The sequence below is a fragment of the Python bivittatus genome, unplaced genomic scaffold (genome assembly GCF_059951505.1).
Source record: "Python bivittatus isolate LINGU-HERP-01145 unplaced genomic scaffold, Pbiv_v1 ctg000480_np1212, whole genome shotgun sequence".
Classification (NCBI taxonomy): Eukaryota; Metazoa; Chordata; class Lepidosauria; order Squamata; family Pythonidae; genus Python; species Python bivittatus.
Window position 1 is genome coordinate 83,437,768 of NW_028277075.1, and position 24,786 is coordinate 83,462,553.

A 24,786-nucleotide genomic window follows, 5' to 3' on the forward strand; every position below is an offset into this window, starting at 1 on the left:
TTTAATTTTACTCCCATTATACGTCTTCTTAACCAAGCTTTGTGGGTTACGGTATTTGAAATGACTGTTGTACTGACTTCCTGGAAATTGGGACTTGTACCCTATAAAAAATTTTGGATAGAATTTTAGTTTTCGGAAACCCCAAAGAGATTGCTTTGGGTTTAGATAACAAGGTAAGCCTACAAACCTAGTTAATGAGCTGTGGGGGTAAAATGATGGCATGCACATGCTCCTTAACTGAGTTTTTAGCCGAGTGTGTTGTGCAACTATACCCAGTTTCTAATATATGGGGAGAGAGGCTGATACCCAGCAACCCTAATGCCACATTCCTGAATCCACTTTGTTTACTCACTTTCATTCCAGTGAATGCCTCAAAAGTAACATGAATTGAAGGACTTAACCCAGGGTTTAAAGACCTTCCTAAATAAACACTGATTATATTTTATTCCATTTTTTTATTATTCTGGGACAAGACCAACAAACTTGAGCATATACAGTCCCCCAGCAGCCAAGTTATTCCTGCTTTCTTTGCTATTTCAGTATAAAAATTCCTAACTAAAGCCCAAATAAGCTCACGTCTGCAACGTCAGCTCCCCGCCATCCTAGACATATCTACTCAATAGGAGGTCGCGGGGAGTTTAAGGTCTAGGTGGCAGCTGCTCGTCAACCTGGGCTGGGCCTGAAAACCAACCAAAGGCCCTTCGACGTTGTTCAAAACAGAACTCACCCCAAGATGGACTCGAAAGTATCTATATGGATTAGGATCTCCGTACATTGACGGTTTAAAATCCATCTGTTCCCCTCAGAGACCAATTAGCCTGAAAAACTAGCGACTATTCTTGTCGTCGGAACAACGGCAATTTCTCCCGCAAAGATTAGCAGCAGCCATTACGCATGTCACGTGACGTCGCCTTCGACTGCCCAGCGCGAGGAGTGTGACGTGTCAGGCACCCAGAACTCCGCGCGGGAGGCTTTCGAGCAGTGGTCCGGCGGCCGATGGTGCCGCGTCGACTAACCCAGGTAATTCCGCCTCCCCCTCCGTCTCCCGTCCAGCCCTTTCTGGTTGCCTAGCAACCGAGGCAGCCACGAGGGGACGCGCGGGCCCTTTTTTAAGGGTCTGGGCAAAGGTGTAGTGTGAACGCGGTTGCACGCTTGGGTGGATGTCGCCTTCCTGGGTTACAGTCAACCGTGGTGGTGCCCTTTTCTGCACGCCTCGGAAGCCGGGAAGCAGCAGTGCTCGCCTGCGAGGATCGGAGATCTCAGAAGTCATGCCAGGAAGCCTTGCTGCCGTTTGTGTCTTGGTGGGGTTTCTGTGCTTCAGAAATTCTTCCGACAAGGTGCAAGAGGAGAAGTTTCCTCGTCCGCTTATACCTTTCGAATAGTGGCGTGTCACGCAGAAATTACCCGAGGAAAAGGGCCTGATTCTCTTCCTAAGTAGACCAGTGTGTAGGGGTGAACGCATGGTTGGTTAACCTTCAAGAGAGAGCTATAGGAAGGATCTGAAAAATAAATAGCTTCATTTTACAAACAGTCGGATAGGCCTGCCTCTCAACTCGGTGCTTGTAAACTGTAAGAGGCCTGTTAATAGCTGTGCGGGAGAAGAACTCACTTCTGTTTCTTTCCTAATAGGATATTGAGAGAGAAGGGACGAGACCGATTGTGGGAATCGTAGTAGAGCTGCCCAATTTGGGCTGCAACCGTCTGGACAACCATTAGATGATGGCAGAGGTGGGGTCTGCATCTTTTTGCTCCCATCTGATGATTCAGTGGATTTTTGTAGCCCCGATATGGTAGTTCGGTTTTCTTCCAAGAAAGACATGGTTTCCATGTTCCATGAAATTCCATGAAATGCAACTTCCAGCAGCCAGTATGTCCAATGGAGAGTGAGAGCTGGGAGTATAATTCAACATATGGAAACCCCCAGCGGCTAACTTTCTCCTATTCAGGGCAGTCGTTCAAGCATTGCAACTGAAATTTATTTAAGAGATTAGTAAAGATAGTGGTATATGTAAGGCTGCCTTCCCCATGTCTTCCAGATGTGTTGACTACAATTCCCATCATCCTGAAACAATACTCAATAGGACTTTTGTAATCCAATACACTTGAAGGGTGTCAAGTTGTAGAAGAGCATAACCACTTAAGCTTTCAACTGATGTTTAATGAATATTATAGTATTCATGAGTTCTTTGTATATCATCCAATATTGGAAGTTTTCTAAATAGCTACGAAGCACAGATAAAAACCAGTGTACATCTACTCAGAAGTGCTATTGAGCATATAAGAAATTGTATATGATTGCTGCTTTTAAAGCTTTCAGAGGAATCATGTAACAAAACTACTGCTTTGTTTGTATTTTTTGAACAATATGTTAGTTTCAATAAGCAGAACAAGGTGAATAATAAAATATTAGAATATGCTTCCCTTTAATTGAGTCAGTTACAATATTACTTTACAGAACATTTGGAATATATCTCTGTGAATGTGTATATAATGATTGGCTCATATCTTTTTCCAAGAAAATGTAGCAGTTTTTTTTTTTTAAAGACCCTTTGTATTTGTTTAGTTTAAAGTCAGGGCTTCACATTTTCAACAGTTTTATCAGTACAGCATTACTTGCCCATCATGTTTTGTAATGGTAGCTGTTTGGTGACCCTGCATAGCAGCCTTTACCCTACGTCATTAGTGTGTCAGTTGTGCCTGTACCTAGAGTGGGAGGATCTAGCCAAAGTTACTCTTGCCCTCATCACCACCTGGTTGGATTTCCACAATGTGTTCTATATGAGGCTACCTTTCAGGACCACCCAGAAGCTATATTTGGTTCAGAATATATGTCTGCTTGTTAGCTGGCATACATCACCAGGAGCACAAAACTATGTTCTGGGCTTCCAGTACATTTCTGAGTGCAATTTAAAGTGCTGGTTTTGACCTACAAAGCCCTATTTTGCTTGACACCCAGAGACATGATTTTTTGTTTTCTTGATCTTTCATGTTCACTTATTAGTACATTACTTATATTTACTATAGACATATATGTTGTTGTTCAGTTGTTAAGTCATGTCTGACTCTTCGTGACCCCATGAACCATATCGCGCCAGGCTTCCTGTCCTTCACTGCCTCCCTGAGTTTGCTCAGTTTCATGCTCATTGCTTCAGTGATGCTATCTAACCATCTCATCCTCTGCCGTCCTCTTCTCCTTTTGCCTTCAATCTTTCCCAGCATCAGGGTCTTTTCCAAAGAGCCCTGTCTTCGCATTAGGTGACCAAAGTATCTGAGCTTGAGCTTCAGTATCAATCCTTCCAATGAGCAATCAGGGTTGATTTCCTTTAAGATTGACTGGTTTGACCTCCTAGCAGTCCAGGGGACTCTCAAGAGTCTTCTCCAGCACCACAGTTCAAAGGCATCAATTCTTCAGCGCTCAGCCTTCTTTATGGTCCAGCTCTCACAGCCATACATAACTACTGGAAAAACCATAGCTTTGACTATGCGGATCTTTGTCGGCAAGGTGACGTCTCTGCTTTTTAATATGCTATCTAGGTTTGCCATAGCTTTTCTCCCAAGGAGCAAGCGTCTTTTAATTTCATGGCTGCACTCTCCATCTGTGGTGATCTTGGAGCCCAAATAAATGAAGTCTGTTACTACTTCCATTTCTACCCCTTCTATTTGCCAGGAATTGATGGGTCCAGATGCCATGATCTTAGTTTTTTTAATGTTGAGTTTCAAGTCAGCTTTCTCACTCTCCTCTTTCACCCTCATCAAGAGGCTCTTTAGTTCTTCTTCACTTTCTGTCATTAGGGTGGTATCATCTGCATATCTGAGGTTGTTGATGTCTCTCCCTGCCATCTTAATTCTGGGTTGTGATTCTTCCAGCCTGGCATTTCTCATGATGTACTCTGCATATAGGTTAAATAAGCAGGGTGACAGTATATTCATTCATTCATTCATTCACTCACTCACTCACTCACTCACTCACTCACTGCTGGGAATCCTAGCAGATTACAGGTGGTCCTCATTTAATGACCACTCATTCAGCAACCGTTGAAACTTACAACAGGCCTGGATGACTGGTAGCTACAACCGGACCTTGTACTTATGGCTGTCGCAGCATATGTATTTGCTTTGATATGAATTCCTTAGTTGGAACAGATCCAGATGATATGCCTGTGGTGTGTACTTGTTCCTTTCTTATGGATAAATTTCAGTTGATAGAGCCTACAATTGGTGAATGATCTTACTAGATGGAGGAATACATTTCTGTTGCTTCTCCCCGACCTTGCAGTTGTGTCCAATGTCATCAACCCTCCTGGACTACATGACAGGAGTGGCTATAAAATACCCTCCTGGACTACATGACAGGAGTGGCTATAAAAGGGAAGTCTCCTATCTAAAGAGCAAGTTGATAAAAGGACAGGTGTTTCTTCAAATGTCTGGCTCTAAGTTATTAAGGTCTTGAGACAACTGTAGCACCTTGAAATAGATCCAGAAGCAAATAACCAGTATAGTGCTTTTAGAATAGGCATAATATGATTCCATTTGGTTGCTAGAATTCTAGTAACCGTATTCTACTGTATGTTCTGAGGTTTTTTTTTTAATTTTTTAATAAAAAAATCTTCATTGTCATCTTTAGCAGTACTGTAAAATCTGAGACAAATAGGAGCAACAAAGCTAGAAACGCAGACTTGAAAATCACTGGATAGAATTTATTTACAAAATAGTGAACTCAGTGTAGACCTCAACAGGGGAAGAGTTGACAAAGGAAGAAAGTGTTTTGGCTAATAAATTAGGTCATTTGGGATGTACTCTATATACATCATGCAAGATTAGGTAACATGGGATTGAGTAGCTATAGCTCAGTGTTTAGTGCAAACTAAGCACTTACATGATGCCATAATATGATTTTTTGGGGTGTACTGTATTATATTACTCAGCATGCTCATGTTGTTTATCTGAATGAAACTGTCAGCAGGCTGACAAATCTCTGTCTGAAGTGATTGGGTAAATATCATATGCCCAGGAGGCTATAATGGTTGAATGGTCAATAGCCTAAACCAGTTGTGTAATGTGATCCTGCTTGTCCAGTCCTTCTCAGTGGGAAAAAGATCCTAATTTGGTGCCATTTCTTAAAGGTGTCCCAAACACTTTCAGGTAGCAGCATCTGATCTTCTTCAGGGCTACTTTTCTTCCTTGGAGAAGGAAAGTTGCATTGTCATGGAAACATGCAACACTGGCACAGTAAGGCCAGGATCTGTGGTGTACCAGTAAATAAACTTCAGGCTTCCTCCCAACTTTGGAATTGAAAAGAATTGTGTAGCTGCTAAGATGTTCCTGGCCTAAACATTGGAGTTTTAAAATAAAGAGGAAACTTAGCCACTTGTCAGATGGGAGCTCTGACTTGGTGTGACAACTGGAATTGTTTGAAATAATACATATGGACTGTACCCAGAGAGATAATTTGTTTGTTTGTTTGTTAGAATTAGTTCCATACTGCCACATTCCAAAATGATTCCTGGTGGTTTATAGTAGTGCTAAAAAAATCATAAAAAGAAAGTCATTAAAATTCAGTTAAAATATTGGATTAACAGCAGCACCTCTCACCTTGACATCCAGTCTCAATCATCTCATTTTATAAATACTGTAAAGTGAAACTTGAGTGTTTCTTAATTACATTTTGTGTATTTTACAAAATGCTGCCTAGAATGCAGTTTAAATTCCTGTAATGAATTATTACTAGCAATATCTTTTGCATTATGAATGTTTTAATAAACTCTGTTTTCAGCATTATAAAGTATAATATATTTAATGACTAGGAACAATATCTACAACTAAATCATCTAATACACTGCATAGTGCTGATCATCATATAGAGAAAACCGGATGGGGGGCACTCAAGTACATTTGTGCAAAGTCCCCCCTCTCCCACTGAAACCCCTGAAGTGAGGCAAAAGCCCCAAACAGCCCAGTGGGAGACTATGAAATCTTGGCTGGCAGAGAGAGGACGGAAAATAGAAAAGATGATAACAGTGGAATGCAGTACCTTGGAAAGGAATATTACTCGCTAGAATCCTAAACAGGAACACTCCTGGTACCATTCATATATTTTAGTGGTTACACAGTTTTCTCTTTGTGTTTGCTTCCAGTTGGGACTGCTCGGTGGAAATATTCTAGCAAATATATGCTGTTTCTAATTTAATCCAGTACCTGTACGCTGCCACTTATGTAGCCATCCTGGGGAGTAAGAATAAGCTCCAGGCAACCGGTTTTTGAAAGCCAGAGGAGAACTGATGTGGTACAAATGGTTTTCATAGCTATATGAAAGGGAGTGGATTAGTAGGTATTTTTGTGGCTTACTAATGTTGGGTACTGTGAAACTGTCTCTCAGTCACCAGATAATGATAATTCCAAATGGCATTATGAATGAAGGGAAAAAATAAATATAATGCTACTTCTGTGCTCTATTCTAGATTTTATTTTTTATTGCTGGCAATGTCCATTATCTTGTCTGCATCAGTGGTCCGTGTGAGAGATGGACTCCCTCTATCTGCCTCTACTGATTACGAGCAAAGCACAGGTGTACAAGAATGCCAAAAGTACTTTAAAACTCTTGCAAAGAGACTCACTCACCTTCCAGACCGATGCACCCTGCAAGCAGGACAGTATAACATAAAGTAAGTTTTCTCTGGCATGTGTATCTTTCTGCAGTATTGTTCTTTAGTGTTTCATATAATTTAGCTGCTCTGATAATGGTGAAGTAGGCATCTTTTTGCTACAGTGACATTTAGAAATTACAGCCTTATTAAGAAGCATCTCCCCCTCAAATCTGCATATCAGTTGTGCTTACCTGCAGAGGCCCTGCTCTTGAACCACAGGCAGAGGAAGGAGCTAAGGAGGCAGGGGAGCCCTTTTGAGTAGTGGCACCTACCAGAGGTTGGATTGCCCTGCTGATTTCCATAGGATTATCTTAAGCAAGATTCATCTGGGTCCATCACTTTGTGTCTCAAATATTGAATCTTTTGGCAGTGCAAGACCTGGCATAAAAAAACTGCTTTATTACACACTTTCTTTGTTAACTGCAACATTATTTATGGCAGCACTTATACTGTAGCTATAGACTCAGTTGTATAATTATCTTCTGTATTATTTAAGGAAAATAAATCTCTTATGCATCTTAACCTTTCATTTTTATTGTACCAATACTATGTTTTGAAATGGATTATTTATAAAGAGGAACCAGGGAAATTTTATAAAACCTTCTTTATGTTCTTAAAAATGCATCTTCTTTATTATTTAAGAAGGAAAAAACTTGATGTTCTAACCTCTCTGTTTTTCTGTACTGTTATATTTTTGTAATTCTTTAAAAATGGGGGGCAGATAGTATATTTGTATAAAATGTATTACAGATTTTTAAGATGAAGTGTCCCTAGATTAGATTTTACAAAGAAAACAAATGGGAAATTCATTCTGTGTAAAGGAATGTAAATTGTCTATATGCACAATGCAAAGATAGAATTTTTATCTCATCTACATTTATACCCTATGCCTTTGATTAACTCAATCTTAATATATAAAATTCCCTAGATATTTCTGATAAATTCTTGATGATTCAAAAATAAAATATTCTTAAGAAAAATAAGCTAATATATCAGCCTAATTCTTTTTAGCAATGTTGGGTGTATGGCATATACATCAAATTGTCCTAGAATTGCTGTTTTGAATTGCATAAGAAAATAATGGGCTAATGGATTATTTTAATGGAATGTTTAATAAATGAAGAGCATAAGCATCTGCTAGAGTTTAGATTAGAAGGGTGAATTTTTACATTTTATGATGAGTTTATTTAATGTCTTTGCTGGATTCTGATGGAAGAAGCATCCTTGCTAGAAAAGTATTTTATTCTCTCACTCAAAGATAATTCTATTGAACTTTTTTGTTGTAGAATGAAGTAGATGTATTATTAGGAATAACTGATAAATAAAACATTCTGAAGGCTGTATGCTTTCATTTACTTATTTTCTCCTTTCCTGTTTGAAGAGGAAAACCCCATCTTCCATTCTTCTGCCTGTGTTTATGTATGTTTGAATATAAGAGAACAAGAGAGATGCATATCATATTACACTCACACACACATATTCTTTTTTAGGAGAGCTGGGTTACTATTAATAGTTAATAGCAAAACATTAAATCCAAGTAAACCTTCATTTTCCCATGAAAATAGCATTATACTTAGAGATGTGGAACATTATATTCCCCTTATGGGAACATGGAACCTTGCCATTCTGGAGGGAGCTCAACGACTTCTGGAGGTAAATTCTCTGAACCAGAAATAGTCTGGATCCAGTACTGGGTCCAGGATACTCCAAACTGCTTCTGGTTCAAAGGATTTACTTCTGGGAATCACTCCCAGAACAGCATGATCCAAGAGGAGGTTCAGCAAGATCAGAGAGAAACATTCTGTTTCTGATTCAGCGAGTTTTGTATATCCCTAATTTATTTTCTCATGAATAGTAATACCTTAGACTCATCATTATTTCTCTTGTAGTAATGTGTAAAGCCTGCCTAAACTAATCTATGAATACATGATTTTAATTTTGAAATGTTAAAGACACACTTTTCCTCCCCCACCAAAATACAGTTTTATTAGTTCCCTGGGAGTGAGTTACATGATGCTCTGCACTGAAAATTACCCCAACGTCCTTGCCTTCTGCTTCCTGGATGAGCTTCAAAAGGAGTTCATTACCACATACAACATGATGAAGACAAATACGGCAGTCAGACCTTACTGTTTCATTGAATTTGGTAAGAAAGGTCATCACTTTCTTCAATAACCATTCTGATTTTGGGCTTCTGAATGTGTGTGATATATCTTTCTACTTCAGCATGGTTTACAAACAGTAGTATTTTGCATTCTTTTTATTCATGAGGAAAAAGAACACAATTTGCAGTTAAAATCTACATTCAATCATTGTTTGATTCACAAACATGTACAGTGATCTAAAAATCACCTTCAGAAACCAGACAAAAATATTATAGTTCTATCTATTTCATAGGGATTTGGTGCAATCCAAATGGATCTGTTTTATTCAAGAGTAGTTCTCCTGCAGAAATGGAATCTGGATCTTCTGCACTTAGCAACAAGGAGGAAAAGGTGCTTTAGAAGAACTAGCAAGTTTAGATTTTTGCTGCCTCTTACAACTTATCATGAATATATAATGAATTGTATTACTAATAATTGGTGTATTTGGATCTGTCAGTTTCATTAGAGTGTTACTTTCTGCCTAATATTTAAATAATTTTTGTTAAATATCTTCCCTGTACACATGTGTCCATGTTCTCTCTTTCCTGCACTCTGTCATCAACTCTGGCTGTTTATTTTTTTCTTGAAATAGCAGTTTAAGATGCCAGTGGTTTATTGTTGATTGATTGCATGGCTTTGCAAATGTCCTGCCTTTTGCATGGGTTCTCAAGGCAATGTTTGTGGGAGTCTCCTACAATTTTACCTTCAAAACAAAAAGCCTGTGAAATAGGTAAAAACTTGTGATTGGTGGGGGCAATTTTACATATCTTTATTAAGTAATAAACAACATTGGAAATGTATATAATTACAGTATTTGTGTTAGCGTTAATCTAGAGAACATGATTTTGTAGATGCTTAGAAGTCCTAAAAATCCTTCCAATTACATAGAATAATCCAAAAATCAGCCCTGCTTTAAAAAAAAATCCTAATCTAACAGAATTAGAGAGAAAACCATATTTTCTATTTTTCAGAGATCCAAGACTTGCTTTCATTGAATTTGTAATGTCAGAAAGATCATGTCATAAGAGTACATACACACTTGGAAACCAGAATAGTGCTTCAAAATTGTAGTAAAGCTTAACAAGGAAAATGTTTGATAGTGACATGGAGTACTGGTACTCGTTTGTATTAAAAAGCCTTGAAAAAATGGCATACTTTATGGACAGTCCACAGTCTTCAGAAACCAGAGGAATGTAGGATAAAAAATGGAAGACATGGAATGACTATATTTCACACAGCTTGATGTCTCTTTATGGCCCTGTGCTCTCCTTATTTTATGGCCATTTCATTTAATGCTTACTGTTTCCTTGGGGATGCAGTGAAATTTATTTATTCATTTATTTCTGTCATATACCACAGTATTCTGCATGGATTCCTGGTGGTTTACAACAATAAAACAATATTAAAACCAAGACAACAATACAGTAATAATGCATTACAGTAATACAGATGGCATGCATTCATCATTTCCCAAATGCTGTCTGGAAAAGCTCTGATTTTAATAGCTTCTGGAAGGCTATTAGGATGGGTGCTGATCTGAACTCAGTGGGAAGACTGCTCCATAAAATAAGGACTGCAGCAGAAAAACATTGTTTGTGATCCCCTCTCCCTTAACCACTAGGTAATAGGAAACTGTTAACAAATTTTTGGAGGGAACCATGTACCAGTTGCCCCCTCAAATCCTGTTGTGCTGCCTCATTCTGGCAAAGGATGCGTGCTCCTGGGATGGATGAGCAAAGAGCACCTGGAGTGTGTGCCAAGAGTATAATACTCCCAGCAAGGCCTAAAGGTCATCCCATCTGCCTAGCTAAAGCAAGGAGGTGTCTATCCAGGGTAGTAGCAATATAGGCAGAAGCTGGAAGTGGATAATTTCATTAGAAACAATGGCAAAGGCATAATTTCATACTATGTGGAAGAAGGCAATGGTAAGCCATGCCCATATGTTATTAAGAAAACATATGGATAGACCATACAAAGTATGCGATGATAAAATGCCAGATAATGGGCACATCAGGCCAAATGGCACTCAGCAAGCTACTGAGGAAGGGCTGAAAATCTTTTGGAGTTATAATGGTATTTATGATATTGCTAGATTAAAGCTTTTGGAATGTCTAGTTGCTGATGTTGCCATCCAACAGAATTACAGTGGGAACAGGAAACATAAGCATGAATATGGGAAAGCTCAACACAATGAAAGATGAAATGAATCGACTACACATTTACAGGCATCAGTGAATGGAAATGGACTGGAATTGGACACTTTTAGTTGGGAAATCATACTGTTTATTACTCAGGAGACAAAAAAGAAAGGATAAAGTCTGTATGTGGGCACAGTGCAATCAGAGCCCAAATAACGTCAATTAGACTTCAGGGACAACCCTTTAATATGATGGTTATCCAAGTTAAAGCCCCAACCACTGATGCAGAAGAAGAGGTTGATGAGTTTTCTGGTCAGGTTAAATCTGAAATCAACAGAATATGCAGACATATGGTTGGAGACTGGAATGCCAATGTTGGAAACTGTCAGTCCTGCAAAGTAGGCCAGATCATGAAACTGACTCCACAAGAAAACTAGAACTGTACTTTATTGAAATAAGCTATAGTAACAGAATCTTTCAAATATACTTGTGTGTTATCCTTCCCTCCCCATTAGACTCCATTGAGTCAGGGAGGAGCCAGCCTTAGTCTTTTCCTAACACTACCTTTCACAGAGCTTAAGGAATGCTTCTGCCATTGTTGCTTATGTAACAGTTTCTGAATATTCCCATCAAGGCCATCTCCATGGCTCTCAACAGAAACAGTAAGAAGGAAAATAGTTGGAATGTATGGCCAAGGAAACAAAAATGAGGCAAGAGAGTTGATTTCTGCCGATCTAATGATTTCTTCATTGCTAACACAATGCTTTGAAGTCCTGAACTTCATTGATGGGGAACCAGAAGAACTGTGGAATGAAATCAGAACAGTTGTTAAGAATGAATGTGAAAAGAGACTACCAAAGACCAATAAACAGAAGAAAGCAAATTGGATATCAGAACTAACAATGGAAATTGTCAAAAGGAGAAGAGAAGCTAAAGCTAAGAAAGACAAAGATCTCAGGAAGGAACTCAACAAAGACTTTCAAAGAGCTGTTAGAAGAGACAAGAAGCAGTATTACAACAACATCTGTAAAGACATTGAAGATGGAAGCAGACAAGGAAAATCTTCAAAAAGATCCCTGAAGTCAGATTTCAACCTCAAATGTTTATGCTAAAGGATGCCAATAGATAGATAATAACTGATTCAAAGAAGATCAAAGATGAAAGGAGTATACTGAAACTGTACACTAGAGATGTCAACAACCAAAGTACTTTAAAAAAATATTCCCTGCTTACAAGAACTTCTAGTACTAGGAGATGAAGTGGCCAATGGATTGGAAGAGATCAGTCTACGTACTATCAAAGAAAGGAGACTTATAGGGTGTGAAAACTCTTGTACAATTTTCTTAATTTCACATGCTAGCAAAATAATGCTTAGGATCATCCAAAGCAGATTAAAACCCTACATGGAAAGGGAGATATGAGATGTTTAATCTGGCTTTAGAAAAGGCAGAGGAACAAGAGAACATTGCTGTTGATGTACAGTATGCTGGATAATTCAAAAGGCCAGAGAGCGCCAAAAAGAAGTCAATATGTGCTTCATTGATTATAGAAAGGCCTTGGATTTTTTTAGACCATCTCAAGCTGTAGAATGTGTTCTCATTGTCCCTCATGTGAAACCTTTACACAGAAGATGGCTAAACAACATGACTCCAGTCTGACAAAGACAAGGCTGTATGCTTTGCCTTTATTTATTCAGCCCACATACTGAATATATATTTAGGAAAGCTAGATTAGAAGAAGATACAAGTGGTTTTAAAATTGTAGAAAGAAACATCAATAATCTGTGCTATGCTGATGACAGCACTCTGATAGCTGAAAATGCAATAATTTGGAAGCTCTAGTAATGAAAATCAAGGAGCACAGTGAAAAAATGAGACCAAGATTAAATACAAAGAAGAACAAGCTAATGCCAAGAGGTACAGCAGCCAATCACAGAATTGATAAGTTATTGAAGCGGTAGATAGGACTTTAAGAAAGCAGGATAGAAAGAGTATTGACACTTTGAACTTTGGTGTTGGAGAAGACTCCTGAGAATACTATGGATAGCCAAAAAAACAAGCAAATGGATCATAGAACAAATCAATCTAGAGTTTTCACTTGAGGCACAAAGGACCAGGCTCAAAATATTTTGGACACATTATGTGAAGACCTAGCTTCTTGAAAAGTCTATAATTGTGGGAAAGGTGGAAGGACAAAGAAGAATAGGACAACCAGCAGCAAGGTGGATGAACTCAGTTACACTGGTGATGGATGCACTGTTAGGAGACTTGAAGGACCAGGTTGGGTACAGATAATCTTGGAGAAAATCCATTTGTGCAGTTGCTAAGAGGTGACACCGGCTTGATGGCACATAATTATTCAATCAGGGTACTTATTCTGAAGGTACCTGAGAGCCAAGCTATGTAGGACTTAATAGGCTAAAGCCAGCGCTTTGAATTGCACTTGGAAATCTATGAGCAGCCAATGCAGGGCCCAAAGCACACTGTTATAGTGACTTGTTTTTCTAGCAGGTAAGCTGCTGCATTTGCAGTAATACAGTCATGTGGGGATAAATGCATGAACCACATCAGTTTTGATAAGCACAGTGATATTTAGCATGAAATTATAAATAGGCCCAAAATACGTAGAAATAAACTATTTTACCTCCCCTGCACTCACTGTACTGTGTATCTTGCTAACTGTTAATTTGTGGTTGTGATTGTATGCTTCTGTTGCATAGGGAAGAATTTCATGCTGTGGGAGATCACATTCTAAATATTATGAATATAATGTTATAATTCAGGAAAGTGCCTTGAGCTCAGAACAAATGCTTATTTTTCCTAAGAAAGTATTCTGAATTACAAGAAAAACTAAACCAAATGTAGTTAATTAATTATATTAGTTGCACTTTCAGGCTTGCCAGTGCATGAGACATTAGTTTATTCATTTATTATTAAATTTTTAGCATTTAATCTTCTGGTGCTGCAAAATTAATTAGCCCATGATATACTAGGTAGAAAGCAGCATCAACATTAAAATTTTCCACAATGGATGTAAGAATTTTAAATAATGAATTTAAATATGTGTATCTGAGATGTATGTTGCCCATAAAGCTATGAGATCTCCATTTTATCATCAAAAATCTAAAGGGTGGTTGTTTTAATTTTACACAGATAACTTTATTCAGAGGACCAAACAAAGATACAACAATCCACGGTCTCTTTCAACAAAGATAAATCTTGCTGATATGCAGACAGAAATTAGGCTGAGACCACCTTATCAGATTTCCTTGTCAGAACTGTGTTCAGCCAACGGATATCCGTACAGAACTCTACCAGAAAACAAAGATACAAGAAAAATATCTCCAGGTGAGATGATGGATTTAAGTTTACTTATGTTGGGATAAAGGCAGAAATTGATCTGCTTGCTGCATTGTTTTTGTAAATCTCATGGCCAACTGCAACACAAGAGCTCTGGTAATGTTGGGTCTTGAATGACTGGCTCAAGCTCAGATGAGGGAAGGATCCTGAGCTAGTTTATCAGTGCAGTGTGGACAGAAGAACTCTTTTCCCTTGGTGCCCCAGTGAAAACCTGCTGTTCATGATGGCCAGTTTCATCACATTGTAAATAGTATGTGTGGGAGGGGATTAAGGACCTTGACCCAGAAAAAAGATAAAAATGCTGCCTCCCAGGAAACCATAGATCTGATCAGGCTTTACTCTCCCTAGAATCAGGCCAGCAAGATTGAATGATATGAAGTATGTCATCTTTTACCAGTCCCTTGCCAATTGTTTTAGTGAAATCATAGAACTCTAGATAAGAAAAAAAAAATTACAGAACTTGATCACCTTATAGTGGTCATCTATAAGAACTCAGTATGCCAATGGAAAATGAGAACTAATTTTAAAGCCTATCTTATTCTGGTGATTTTAACACGTTGAGTTTAAAGTAGATATATGCTTGAAGGAGTAACTGTATTTAAAACTATGTCCCCTATCCCAGCAGCTTCTCCCCAATTACACGTTAAGCTGTGCTCAGCTTAGTTCTTGGCAAAACAAAAAGTGTCTGCCTTATAAAGTTTGGAAAAAACAGTGCTTGGACAGAAGCAGTCCTGTTTTCTAGAGAACTTCCCTTTGTCATTCCTGAGCATTTTCTGACTTTATGAACTACTTTGGAGAGCTTTTTCTGCTGCAGCTGTTCAGTGCACGCAAGGTAGAATGACACTCCTCTTTCTATCAATGTTCCAGCTCATTAACTTCATTGTTGGCACCTTTACACTTCACTGCTTTAGACAGAATGATTTAAATATGGTTCATTCACCTTATTGTCCCTCTCTCTATGTTGCCTAGACTACTGGGGGCTTTGCCTTGTTTTTTTTCACATTCAGTTTCTGTCACTTGTAGAACCTCACAGTAGCACTTGTACACACATTCAGTATGAATTGGCAGCCATTTGTGCATATAGTTGTCTTTTCGTGGAAGAGATGAAGATCAGCAAAGGTGCTTATAGTCTGTATTCTCCTTGCCCTTTATTTTTGCCTCTTCATCGCCACTGTGATCGCTGAGAGAATGGCAGGTTTAGTGCTCTTTTGTATCCAAGGATAAATAAATGCATATTCGACTTTCAGAAGTTGTCATACATCTTTTAGCTTTCCTCTGATTCTGTCTCACAATGTTCTGTTTAGCAGAGGTCCTAAAACTAGACCTGTCTTGCAGAACCCCTTTAGGATCAGCATGGCCTGTCTTTTGATAGATATCCGTATAGTTGATAAAGGAGTGATTGACTAGATGTGCATAGTTAACTCATGGGAAAAAGTAGCAAATGAGTCTGGAATATTTTTGTTAGTATTCCATATCTTTGGAAATAATTAAAAATGTATGCATATGGTAAGTTTGTAATCCTCTGCACCCTCTTTTAGAAGCAACTTTCATTGATATCTCTATGCCTTCTGAGTAAGCATGTTTAGCATGGGCTTCAAATCAGTCTTTAGGCCTGTAACGTGCTTTGACAAAGAACAAAACCTAATTGTGAGAAAGCACAATTTTGAAAGCCTGATTTACTACTCATTGGCTAATTGTGACAGTAATTTTATGTCTGTGTTCTTTATTTTGTTAATTTAAGTCTTATATTGGAAGGCTTAGGTACATTAGTCTGATATGTTACTACATCTCATAGAAATCAAGTTTCTACTCAAGCAAAAAACACATTTTACTATGGGGGGGGGACTGCACTTAGGTTGCACAATAATACAGCCCAGCAATTTCTGTTATGCATTTCAAAGTAAATGAAAAGTTGCAAATTTGACCACTCATGCCCTCAGTTAAGCTGTTTCCTCAGTTAAGATACAGTATCTAGAGCAAGAAGAAAACACTGAAAAATAGAATTAGCAGGTTTTGTTCCAACTTTAAAGAAAGATTTTAAAATATTTATAGTGTTTTCTTCTCTCTGCTACCAGCCCCTCACCAGCGACTGGAACCTGTGACGTTATCGGGAATTGTTTCCTTTCTTCTTAGCCTTTTATGTGGTGCTTTGAATTTAATTCGTGGGTTTCATGCTATAGAGAGTCTTCTGCAGGTACCGTAGTTACATTCATAACTTTGAAACAGGAAAAAAATGTTTTGAAGATTTTTGGAGGGGAATTTTATTTTTCAAATAATCTAGCAGTGACTAGCAGAGTAAAATCACTCGTGGAATAGTAATTGGATAAGGACATTGTCTTTCCCTATCATGTGGGGTTACAGGCTGAGTTTGCATTCCTGAACTGAACTGTTTGCCATCTCAGTTTCCTAGTTTCACGAAAGAGCAAGAGAAATTTCTGATGCAGACATGTTTCAGACATCATTGGGAAGTGGGAACCAGGGTTTTTCTATGTTTCTCACATAATAAAATAGATTGAAGCTGATAAGTTGTAAGTTTTGTTCTAGTACACGCTAATATTTATTGCTGATTATAAGGGAATTCAGGATTGATGTGATGTTTCAGACAATTCCTTACAATAAGGAATTGTCTGAAACATCATCTCAATGGTGATGATTGTGGTGAGAGTGGTGGCTAGATTGGGAAAGTCTCTTGCACTGAGGGAAATAGCCCATTTGCGTTCTCTCTCTCGCTCTCTCTGCTGATCTCTTTTAGAATGCAGGGATGCTGCAAAAGCTCACTGAACTTTGAAGAAGAGAATGTGCACATATTGTCCATCTTTTAATGAGGGAGATACCTTGGTTGCCTTACTATTTCCTTGTCCTACTGTATTGTGCATATTAAAAAGTTGAAAAGTTTGATTTCAAAATTGTATTTGTCAGTTGAGTTAAATTTCTACCTTCCTTATTACCATTAATAAACCATTTGTGCACTGTTCTGTTCTTCCCTCGGCACTTTTCTTCCCTCCCCCGTAACTTGTCCTAAAAGCCTTTTCATATTCCCTTTTTTCCCTCTCTCCTATGGAAGAACTCCTTTTTCTGGGAAGAGGGCCAACTGTAAACAATTATATATAATCCATTTGTATTGTGTCCCCATATAAAACACATATGGTGGGAAGGCACGATTTTGTTCTGGGTTAAACGGTCAAGTCCATTGCAGAACAAATGGAACTTGGATCTTCTGGGCCCAAGGCCCCTGCCCAGGATTATTAGATATTCCAATTGACAGGAAATTACCATATTATACTTAGCTCTCTTGCCAAAATAATTGAATTTACTTTCTGGGTCCTGTGGCTTTTGTTTTCCTTTTAATTTAAAATTTTACTTTGTGAGAGCACAGCACCATCTACTGGTTATATTCTATTTTACATTATTCTCATCAAACAACACAGCTCTGGGTTAAGGCCAAACTAAATATGGTAACAATTGATCAGCTTGTTTAAAGCCAATATGCAGAAGTTACTTAAAGTGGGAGCAGGGCTTGTGTCCAGTTCTAAGATTAAAGGGTAAAGTTCAGGGAGACTGCTAAGTTTCTCATCTCAACCTCATTCAGGCTTCCCACTGCACAATCTATCATGGAAACTTTGCTTTTTTCCCATCCTGTTGAGGGAACAGCTTTCAGGGAGATTAGCCATGGACAGGAGATCAGTTGACCCTCTTCACCCAAGTGCTTAATGTAGATCTGGCTGTTGCTGAAGAATATTTATAAAGAAGGGTCTACCATATTTTATTTTGTCCCTTGGACGTACTTTTTATTGGCCCACCAATAAATCCCAGGGGGTAGTCAGTAAATAGTAAGAGAACACAGGCCACTCCTAACTATTTGCCCAACCTGGTAATGTTGCTTTCTTTGCTTTGCAGTCTTTTAGATATCATATGATCAGCTGGACTGATATCAGGGCCATTTTAATTTCAGTTTCTAAATATAAGGATCCTCGTGTGTTTGGTAGAATGCAGATGGGTGACATCCAATTCATGCTTGTGGTTCCCGATTAGAGAAGGAAACTGCTGTGTGGAAGATGGATGCTGATGCTGATGATTTTCTACCTGGAGGAATGTGCAAGGATATTGATACAACAGACCCTAGAAAAATGCCAACTGCCAATCTCGGTATTGGAAAAACTTGATTGATTTCTGGAAGAGGTTCCTAAACAGTATTTCAGATAGTAGTCTGTCTTGTTTGCATACTATAAAATATGTTGATTTGAGGATGCCTATTTTGCCATTTTTTTCAGAAGGAAGAAGATGACTTCAGTTACGTTATTGCCTTTTTTCTCGGCACGGCAGCTTGTTTGTATCAGGTATGTTCCTATGTGTTTTTAGATGATAATAGATTTGTCATTGCCACAATCCAAAACAAGCTTTAGGTCATAAGTATTCTCAGGACTTCACTGGATTTGATAATTCTGCCTGGATGGCTGACTAATGAAAAATGAACCACATTGAATGTATTAACTTTTCTAAAAAAAAAAAAAGAAGTAAATAAGTATTGTAAAAGTTATTTTGGTGGGCTTGCATTATCGCTGTAAAATTTTGTTGCTTTTATAAGATTAATTTAAACTGTTGCAATGTGTGAGATGAATTATTTTCTGTTGCTGCTTCTCAAAGTAGTCCCTTTGAGTGCTGAAAGAGCATTTTATCTTCGGAGAGTAACTCACCTTCTTTTGTATTATGCATGATGTTTGCTAGAATTGCAGTTCAAGAAAGAATTTAAAATTCCAATCAGTATAAATCAAATCACTTAATTCTCTAGTTGCCCAGAACATCCAGATTCTAATATGCAACCGAGAGCAGTATTATCATCTCTATATGGTTTCACAAGGCAGAATTGAGTGACAGATTTTAGTTTTCTATTGTGTCTCATTCAATTTCTGAAAACTGTTCAAAATTGTAGGAAAGCATATAGGACCTCCACCCCCAAAAGAACAGCAGTAGTATTGAAAGTTATTTTTTCTTTATGTTGGATAGAGAACTTTTTTCCTTTCATTTCTGTGTGTTCTTGCTACAGTATCGGATAAAGTCCTACAAGCTATCCTTTAATCATAATTATTTTTTCTTTGCAGTGCTATCTATTTGCGTATTGCACGAGCTGGCGGAACATTAAATCTTTCCTAACGTTCGGCTTAATCTGCCTGTGTAATATGTACCTTTATGAATTGCGCAACCTCTGGCAGATCTTTTTTCATGTGACTGTCGGTGCTTTTTTAACGTTGCAAATCCGGCTAAGGCAGCCACAAGGGAAAGCTCCTGATTACAATGTGTGACGGATGTCCTCTGATAGTTTCACAGCAAACTTCATCCGAACAGTATTCTTCTCAGGAATGAAAAGCTTTGCTGTACGAAGAGAAGTTCCCTGTACTCTAAGGCACTAATAAGTTGACAGCAAAATTCTTCCTCAAAGAATAACTTTTTTAAAAAAGGTTCAGGAACTAATTGGGGTACAAATGCAGTCCAGTGCTGGAGAATATACCCCAAGGATAAATGAGAATTTGGAGGGCAGCATGAAAAGCTCCATATTCAGAACTCTGACAACGACAAGAATCTGTATTGGACCTGCTCTGCATATTAAGTGATTTCTCCAGTCCCAAACCAGTTTTGCCTTTGTGAGGCAAGAGAAAAGGCTGAAATAAAGGGATGGTATTGCATATTAACAAACAGTTCAGTATGAATGAATTCCTAAATGCCAGATTATTGGATTGCACATAAATTTAATGGTGTGTGTCTGCATTTTCCTTAATTAAAACCTAACCCGGAAACCATCTGTTCGTGGGGATTAGTTCTTGGCCCCAAAGGCCTGCCATCTAGTGCTGAGTTAATTATGAACTGCATTAGTACTTCTTTTCCTTCTTCCTTAGTTTAATGTGCTTTGAAAGAGAGTTAGAAAATGACCTTATCTGCTCCAATGCATAAATAACACTACATTTTCTTTTTAGTTCCTTATCTAATGTTTGACAGATGAAAAAAAAATCAGTTTGGAACAAGGATGGGAGGAGATAGATGTTAACTTTTCTCTGTATAATATAAAATCAAAAAATGATCTAAACAGTTGACTAAATTTTTTTAAAAAGCTAATTTTTAGCCATTTCCATTTCTTATGAAAATAATTGGAGCAGAAGAGACTGAGAGTTTTGGATCATTGCAATTTATTTATTTGTTAGTGTTCTAGCCTGACTTTATTTCAGAGCTCTAGGCAGTGCACATATTCCTTCCACCTTTCCCCTCACTACCCCAAGAATCCCATGAAGTAGCTTGGGCTGAGATGGAATGATTAGCCCACTCAGTTGCTATGGCTGAAGATGGACTAAAAGCCGGTCTTCCTGCTAGATGATGCTGGCTGTCATTGTAAATGTATAATCTGCAGGATGAACCGCCTCTGTAAATTAGCTTCTATATCCATTGCAGGTAGGATACAAGTAGCCTGGCAAGATTGAGGCTACAGCTATTCCCCCCCCACCCCCGAATAGGGAGATTCACAGTGTGTATTAAGCTTGTTTAGGCAAAAAGTAGAAGTTAGCATTTAAAAAGATGACTACTATGAGCTGAATTCCAGATCGAAGTAGGAACCGTTAAAGCCCACTGAAATCAGTACAGTAGGACCTTTAAGTTAACTTCTGATATTGTCTCCGACATATTGGAATGCAAGAACTGTTCAGAATTTTGCTGGATACTGTCCAGCAATTTCTTAGTAGGAAGGCAGGCAGGCAGGCTGTGTGAAGATCCTAGTAGTTGGAGGCCAGGAGACCAGCACTGTTTCCAGGCACAGTATAAATTATGTCACTTATATAAGTTAGTTTCTCTGGGTGAATTCAACTGCAGAATAGAGTAAGACCATAGTATCTACAGTGAAAATGCTGAGCAAAATTTGGTTCAAGGAAAGACTACTCTTAAAAGCTCCTCTTTGCATTAATAAATTATAATTTCTTAAAATATTTGATTTTAAGGAAGAATTATATTGAAGCAGGTGTGCTAAATGATAGTTGCAAAACTTTCTGAAAAGATTGCAGAAGAGGTAGATTTGTTTTGGAGTGCTGCAATCGTACATAACCCCCACAAATAACTTAATATTTTTCTCTTGGCTTGAATTGTATGTCACCTGCAAGTTGTGATAATTGTAAACTGATTCAGTGGAGGAAAAAGGTCTTTGCTTGGGCTCATATAGCACATTAAGCCATGATTTGCTTAATCACAATTTGAATAAGCCATAATTGGCTGGGTTCACACAGTACTAAGCCAAAAAATAAATCTCATTGTGGCTTGGATTTATACAAGCCCAACCTCTGTATTTTTGCCTGTAATAGAATTTCAGTGTTTCACATACTAGATTCTTTTCTACAGTAATATAATTATGGTACTTTACAGAACTGCGTTAAGCCAGCAATGAAAAGCCAGTGCTTTATGCCTTAATTAAATATATGCTAGACACTTATGTTCTACAGGAAAGAGAAAGTGTAAAATAGCTCACAATAGATACTTCATAGAGAACCAAATGATAACAGTGATCTCAGAAATGGGTGCCTGTTCCCGACACATTAGATATACAAGGGATTTATATGTTTATAAACTATGTTCTTTTTTTAAAAGATGCTTCGAATGTTTATACAAGGAAGTGCTTGACACATCCTCTCTTACTCCTACATTGCTAATTTTCCGTGGTACTAGAAGGATACGTCATAGAAAACACCTTCCACTTTTTGTGGTATAAATTTGCCTGCAGCTCTTGCTTTGAGTTGAACAGATTCAGGTAGGCTCCCAAGAGTTATTTTTATATTCAGCTAAATAACAACTTTGGTGAGTTTTAATTCCTATTACACCTCCCTCCAAGTAGGAATGCCCAATTCAAAACTAGTTTAACGTGTACTTGTGGTCAAAGATGAATGCCACTATTGAACTATATGCACACACATTTTCACAAAGCTTTATGGTAGATTTTTCTCTTGGACTTCAAAACTGTAGCTAGAAATGCTATTGACATAAGTATGCTTACAGCTGGGACTCTTTTATGGCTAAGAGATCACTATAAACAATAGTTAAAAGTTGGCAGCATTGTTTAATCATACAATACAATAACTTATACAGATAACCATCATTAAATCAAGCAATTGTCTAAGTGTGCTGAACTGTAGTCCAATTTAGTAAAAAACATTTGCTCATGTATCCAGGGTTAAAACTTACCTTCTATTGCTGATGTCAAGCCTATATAATACAGAAAGATTTTGTCATACTTTGTGATGGCAATACATCTAAAATTATGTGTTGTATAATTATCATTGTAGTTGTCCAATTAGTGATCATTGGTCTTAGCTATTTGACTTTCGCTACCAGTCCAAGTCTAACCTCATGGCCGCTATTTCCAACCAGCTATCCTCTGGAAGTTTTGGAAACCTAGTTTATGGCATTTACTGTGGAACAGAATGGACATTACTGCTTGCACACAGACCTGATGTAAAGTGGCACATCTGAGCCTAAGTTTATTCTCTTCGAGCTGCTTAGAATGTTCTCAGTATATGTGGTTTGGGTTTTTGCACTGTAAGTAAGAGCAGGAGAACAACTTAACAAGAAAAAGCTTTCTCTGTTGGCTTCCACAACTCCTTTTACCACCCTCCCACATGCCCCTTCCTCAAGAGGTCATTGCTTGACCACCACCCCTCCATTCTGGACAATTACCATCCAGTCTCCAATGTTCTCTTTGTGGAGAAGGTTGTAGAAAAGGTGGCTGGAGAGCAGCTACATAGGATTTTGAAAGAAATGGATTATCTAGACCTGTTTCAATTGGGTTTCAGACTGAGATACAGTATTGGGACAACATTGGTCGCTTGTTGATTACCTTTGGAGGAGCTGGGATGGAGGTTATGCATCCATTCTTGTGCATCTTGACTTCTCAGGGGCTTTCAATACCATCAGTCACAGTATCCATCTGGGTTGGCTATGGAAGGTGGGAGTGGGAGACACTGTATTACAGTGATTCACTTCCTTCCTCAGGCTCACTCTGTATTGACAGGGTAGAGATCGTGCCTGTGGCCCCTCATTTTGGGATGCCTCCAGGCTCAACATTCCCCCTCTCCTTTTTAAAATCTACATGAAACCACCGGGTGAAGTCATCTGTCAGTTCAGGGTCTGGTATCATCAGTATGCTGATGATGCCCAGTTTTATCTGTTGATAAAACAGGTGAAGCTGTTGATGTGTGGACCCAGTGTCTGGAGTCTTTTCAGGTCTAGCTGGGGCAGAACAGACTTTAGCTCAATCCTGACAAGACTGAATGACTGTGGCTGTTTGTCCCCCACCCCAGGTCAGGGATGATTTCATTGTTGTTTTTGGCTGAGGCACCATCACCACCACCCCTTTGAAACTGGTGTGCAACTTGGGTGCAATTCAAGTTGTTGATCATCACCTATCAAGCCCTTCATGGCACAGGGCCTGGATGTCTGACGAACTACCTCTCTCCAGTCTGATAAATTCAGGCAGAGTGGGTGTGCTCCAGGTCCCTTCTATTAACACTGTCATCTTTGGGGACTGAGGAAGCATGACTTCTCTATCGTGGCCCCCACCCTCTGGAAAAGCATCCCCCAAAAGATAAGGACAGCACCATCCCTCCTGGTGTCCCCCAAAGCCCTTAAGACTTGGCTTTGGTCCCAGGCCTGGGATTCATGTATTTTTCGGGCCCCAGTTGTGGTTTTCTGTTACTTTTATGACTGTTTCAGTCTGGGCTGTCTGTGTTGTTTTGTTTTTAACTGTTTTTACTGCTTTTGGATTTTGTAAGTTGTCCAGAGTCTCCTGGAAAAGGCAGCTATAACAAATTTAAATAAATAAACAAACAACAACAGAGAACAGTACAGGAAACAGCAGTCCATCAGTGTAAATAATGATAATGACTTCAATATCCTGGAAGTATAAATGTTCATCTGAAGCTCACATCCTGGGCACAGAGAGAACTGCTCCTGTCTGTGCTCCTGCCCTCTGAAGATGCCGGTCACAGATGCTGGCGAAACGTTAGGAAACAAAACTTCCAGAACACGGCCACACAGCCCGGAAGACCCACACCAGCCTTCGTATGCCGGCCGTGAAAGCCTTCGACAATACATTCTCACAATTTTTTATTGATAGAGGAGATTGCTGATTAAAGGGTATCTACAAAGTATCTTCAGACACATCAGGCATCTGTATCTTTTCAAAGCATGAACAAAGATAAACTTAATAGGGTTATTTCAAGACATGTTCCCTTCCAGTAGGTACAGTTGAATCTTATGATGACAAGAGATATACGGTCACGTGAATAAGTACTCCCCATTGAAAGTGTTGATCTGTTCAACACATTTCAACATAGAGGCATGCATTTCTGAAGCCATCCTTCTAGTTCAATATATCATCTTGATAAATATTTGGGAGGTCAAAAAATAAAGTCCAGTTGTTATTTTAACACACAACGACAACTTAAAATTCTTAGGGTTTTTTTATGAGCTAATAATG

General features: G+C 38.5%; 1 protein-coding gene across 2 annotated transcripts; it reads left to right on the top strand.

Annotated features, from left to right (window-relative positions):
* The first annotated feature begins 896 nt into the window (after positions 1-896).
* Positions 897-20,080, top strand: SEC22A (SEC22 homolog A, vesicle trafficking protein). 2 transcript variants are annotated; one of them, XM_025170942.2, is made up of 8 exons: positions 934-1,020; positions 1,630-1,728; positions 6,459-6,662; positions 8,627-8,790; positions 14,079-14,273; positions 16,361-16,479; positions 18,557-18,622; positions 19,385-20,080. In XM_025170942.2, exons 3-8 carry the CDS (start codon positions 6,481-6,483, stop codon positions 19,583-19,585), a joined length of 927 nt encoding a protein of 308 aa, XP_025026710.1. In that variant the 5' UTR covers positions 934-1,020; positions 1,630-1,728; positions 6,459-6,480; the 3' UTR covers positions 19,586-20,080. The 2 variants fall into 2 exon arrangements, with proteins under 2 accessions (XP_007419997.1, XP_025026710.1); XM_007419935.4 differs by lacking the exon at positions 1,630-1,728 and having other exon boundaries at positions 897-1,020.
* The last annotated feature ends 4,706 nt before the right edge of the window (positions 20,081-24,786 follow it).

Coding starts and splice junctions, on each gene's coding strand:
- SEC22A (XM_007419935.4), top strand. CDS start 6,481: ATGTCCATTATCTTGTCTGCATCAGTGGTCCGTGTGAGAGATGGACTC. Junction 14,274..16,360: donor TACAAGAAAAATATCTCCAG/GTGAGATGATGG, acceptor CTCTGCTACCAG/CCCCTCACCAGCGACTGGAA. Junction 16,480..18,556: donor CTATAGAGAGTCTTCTGCAG/GTACCGTAGTTA, acceptor CATTTTTTTCAG/AAGGAAGAAGATGACTTCAG.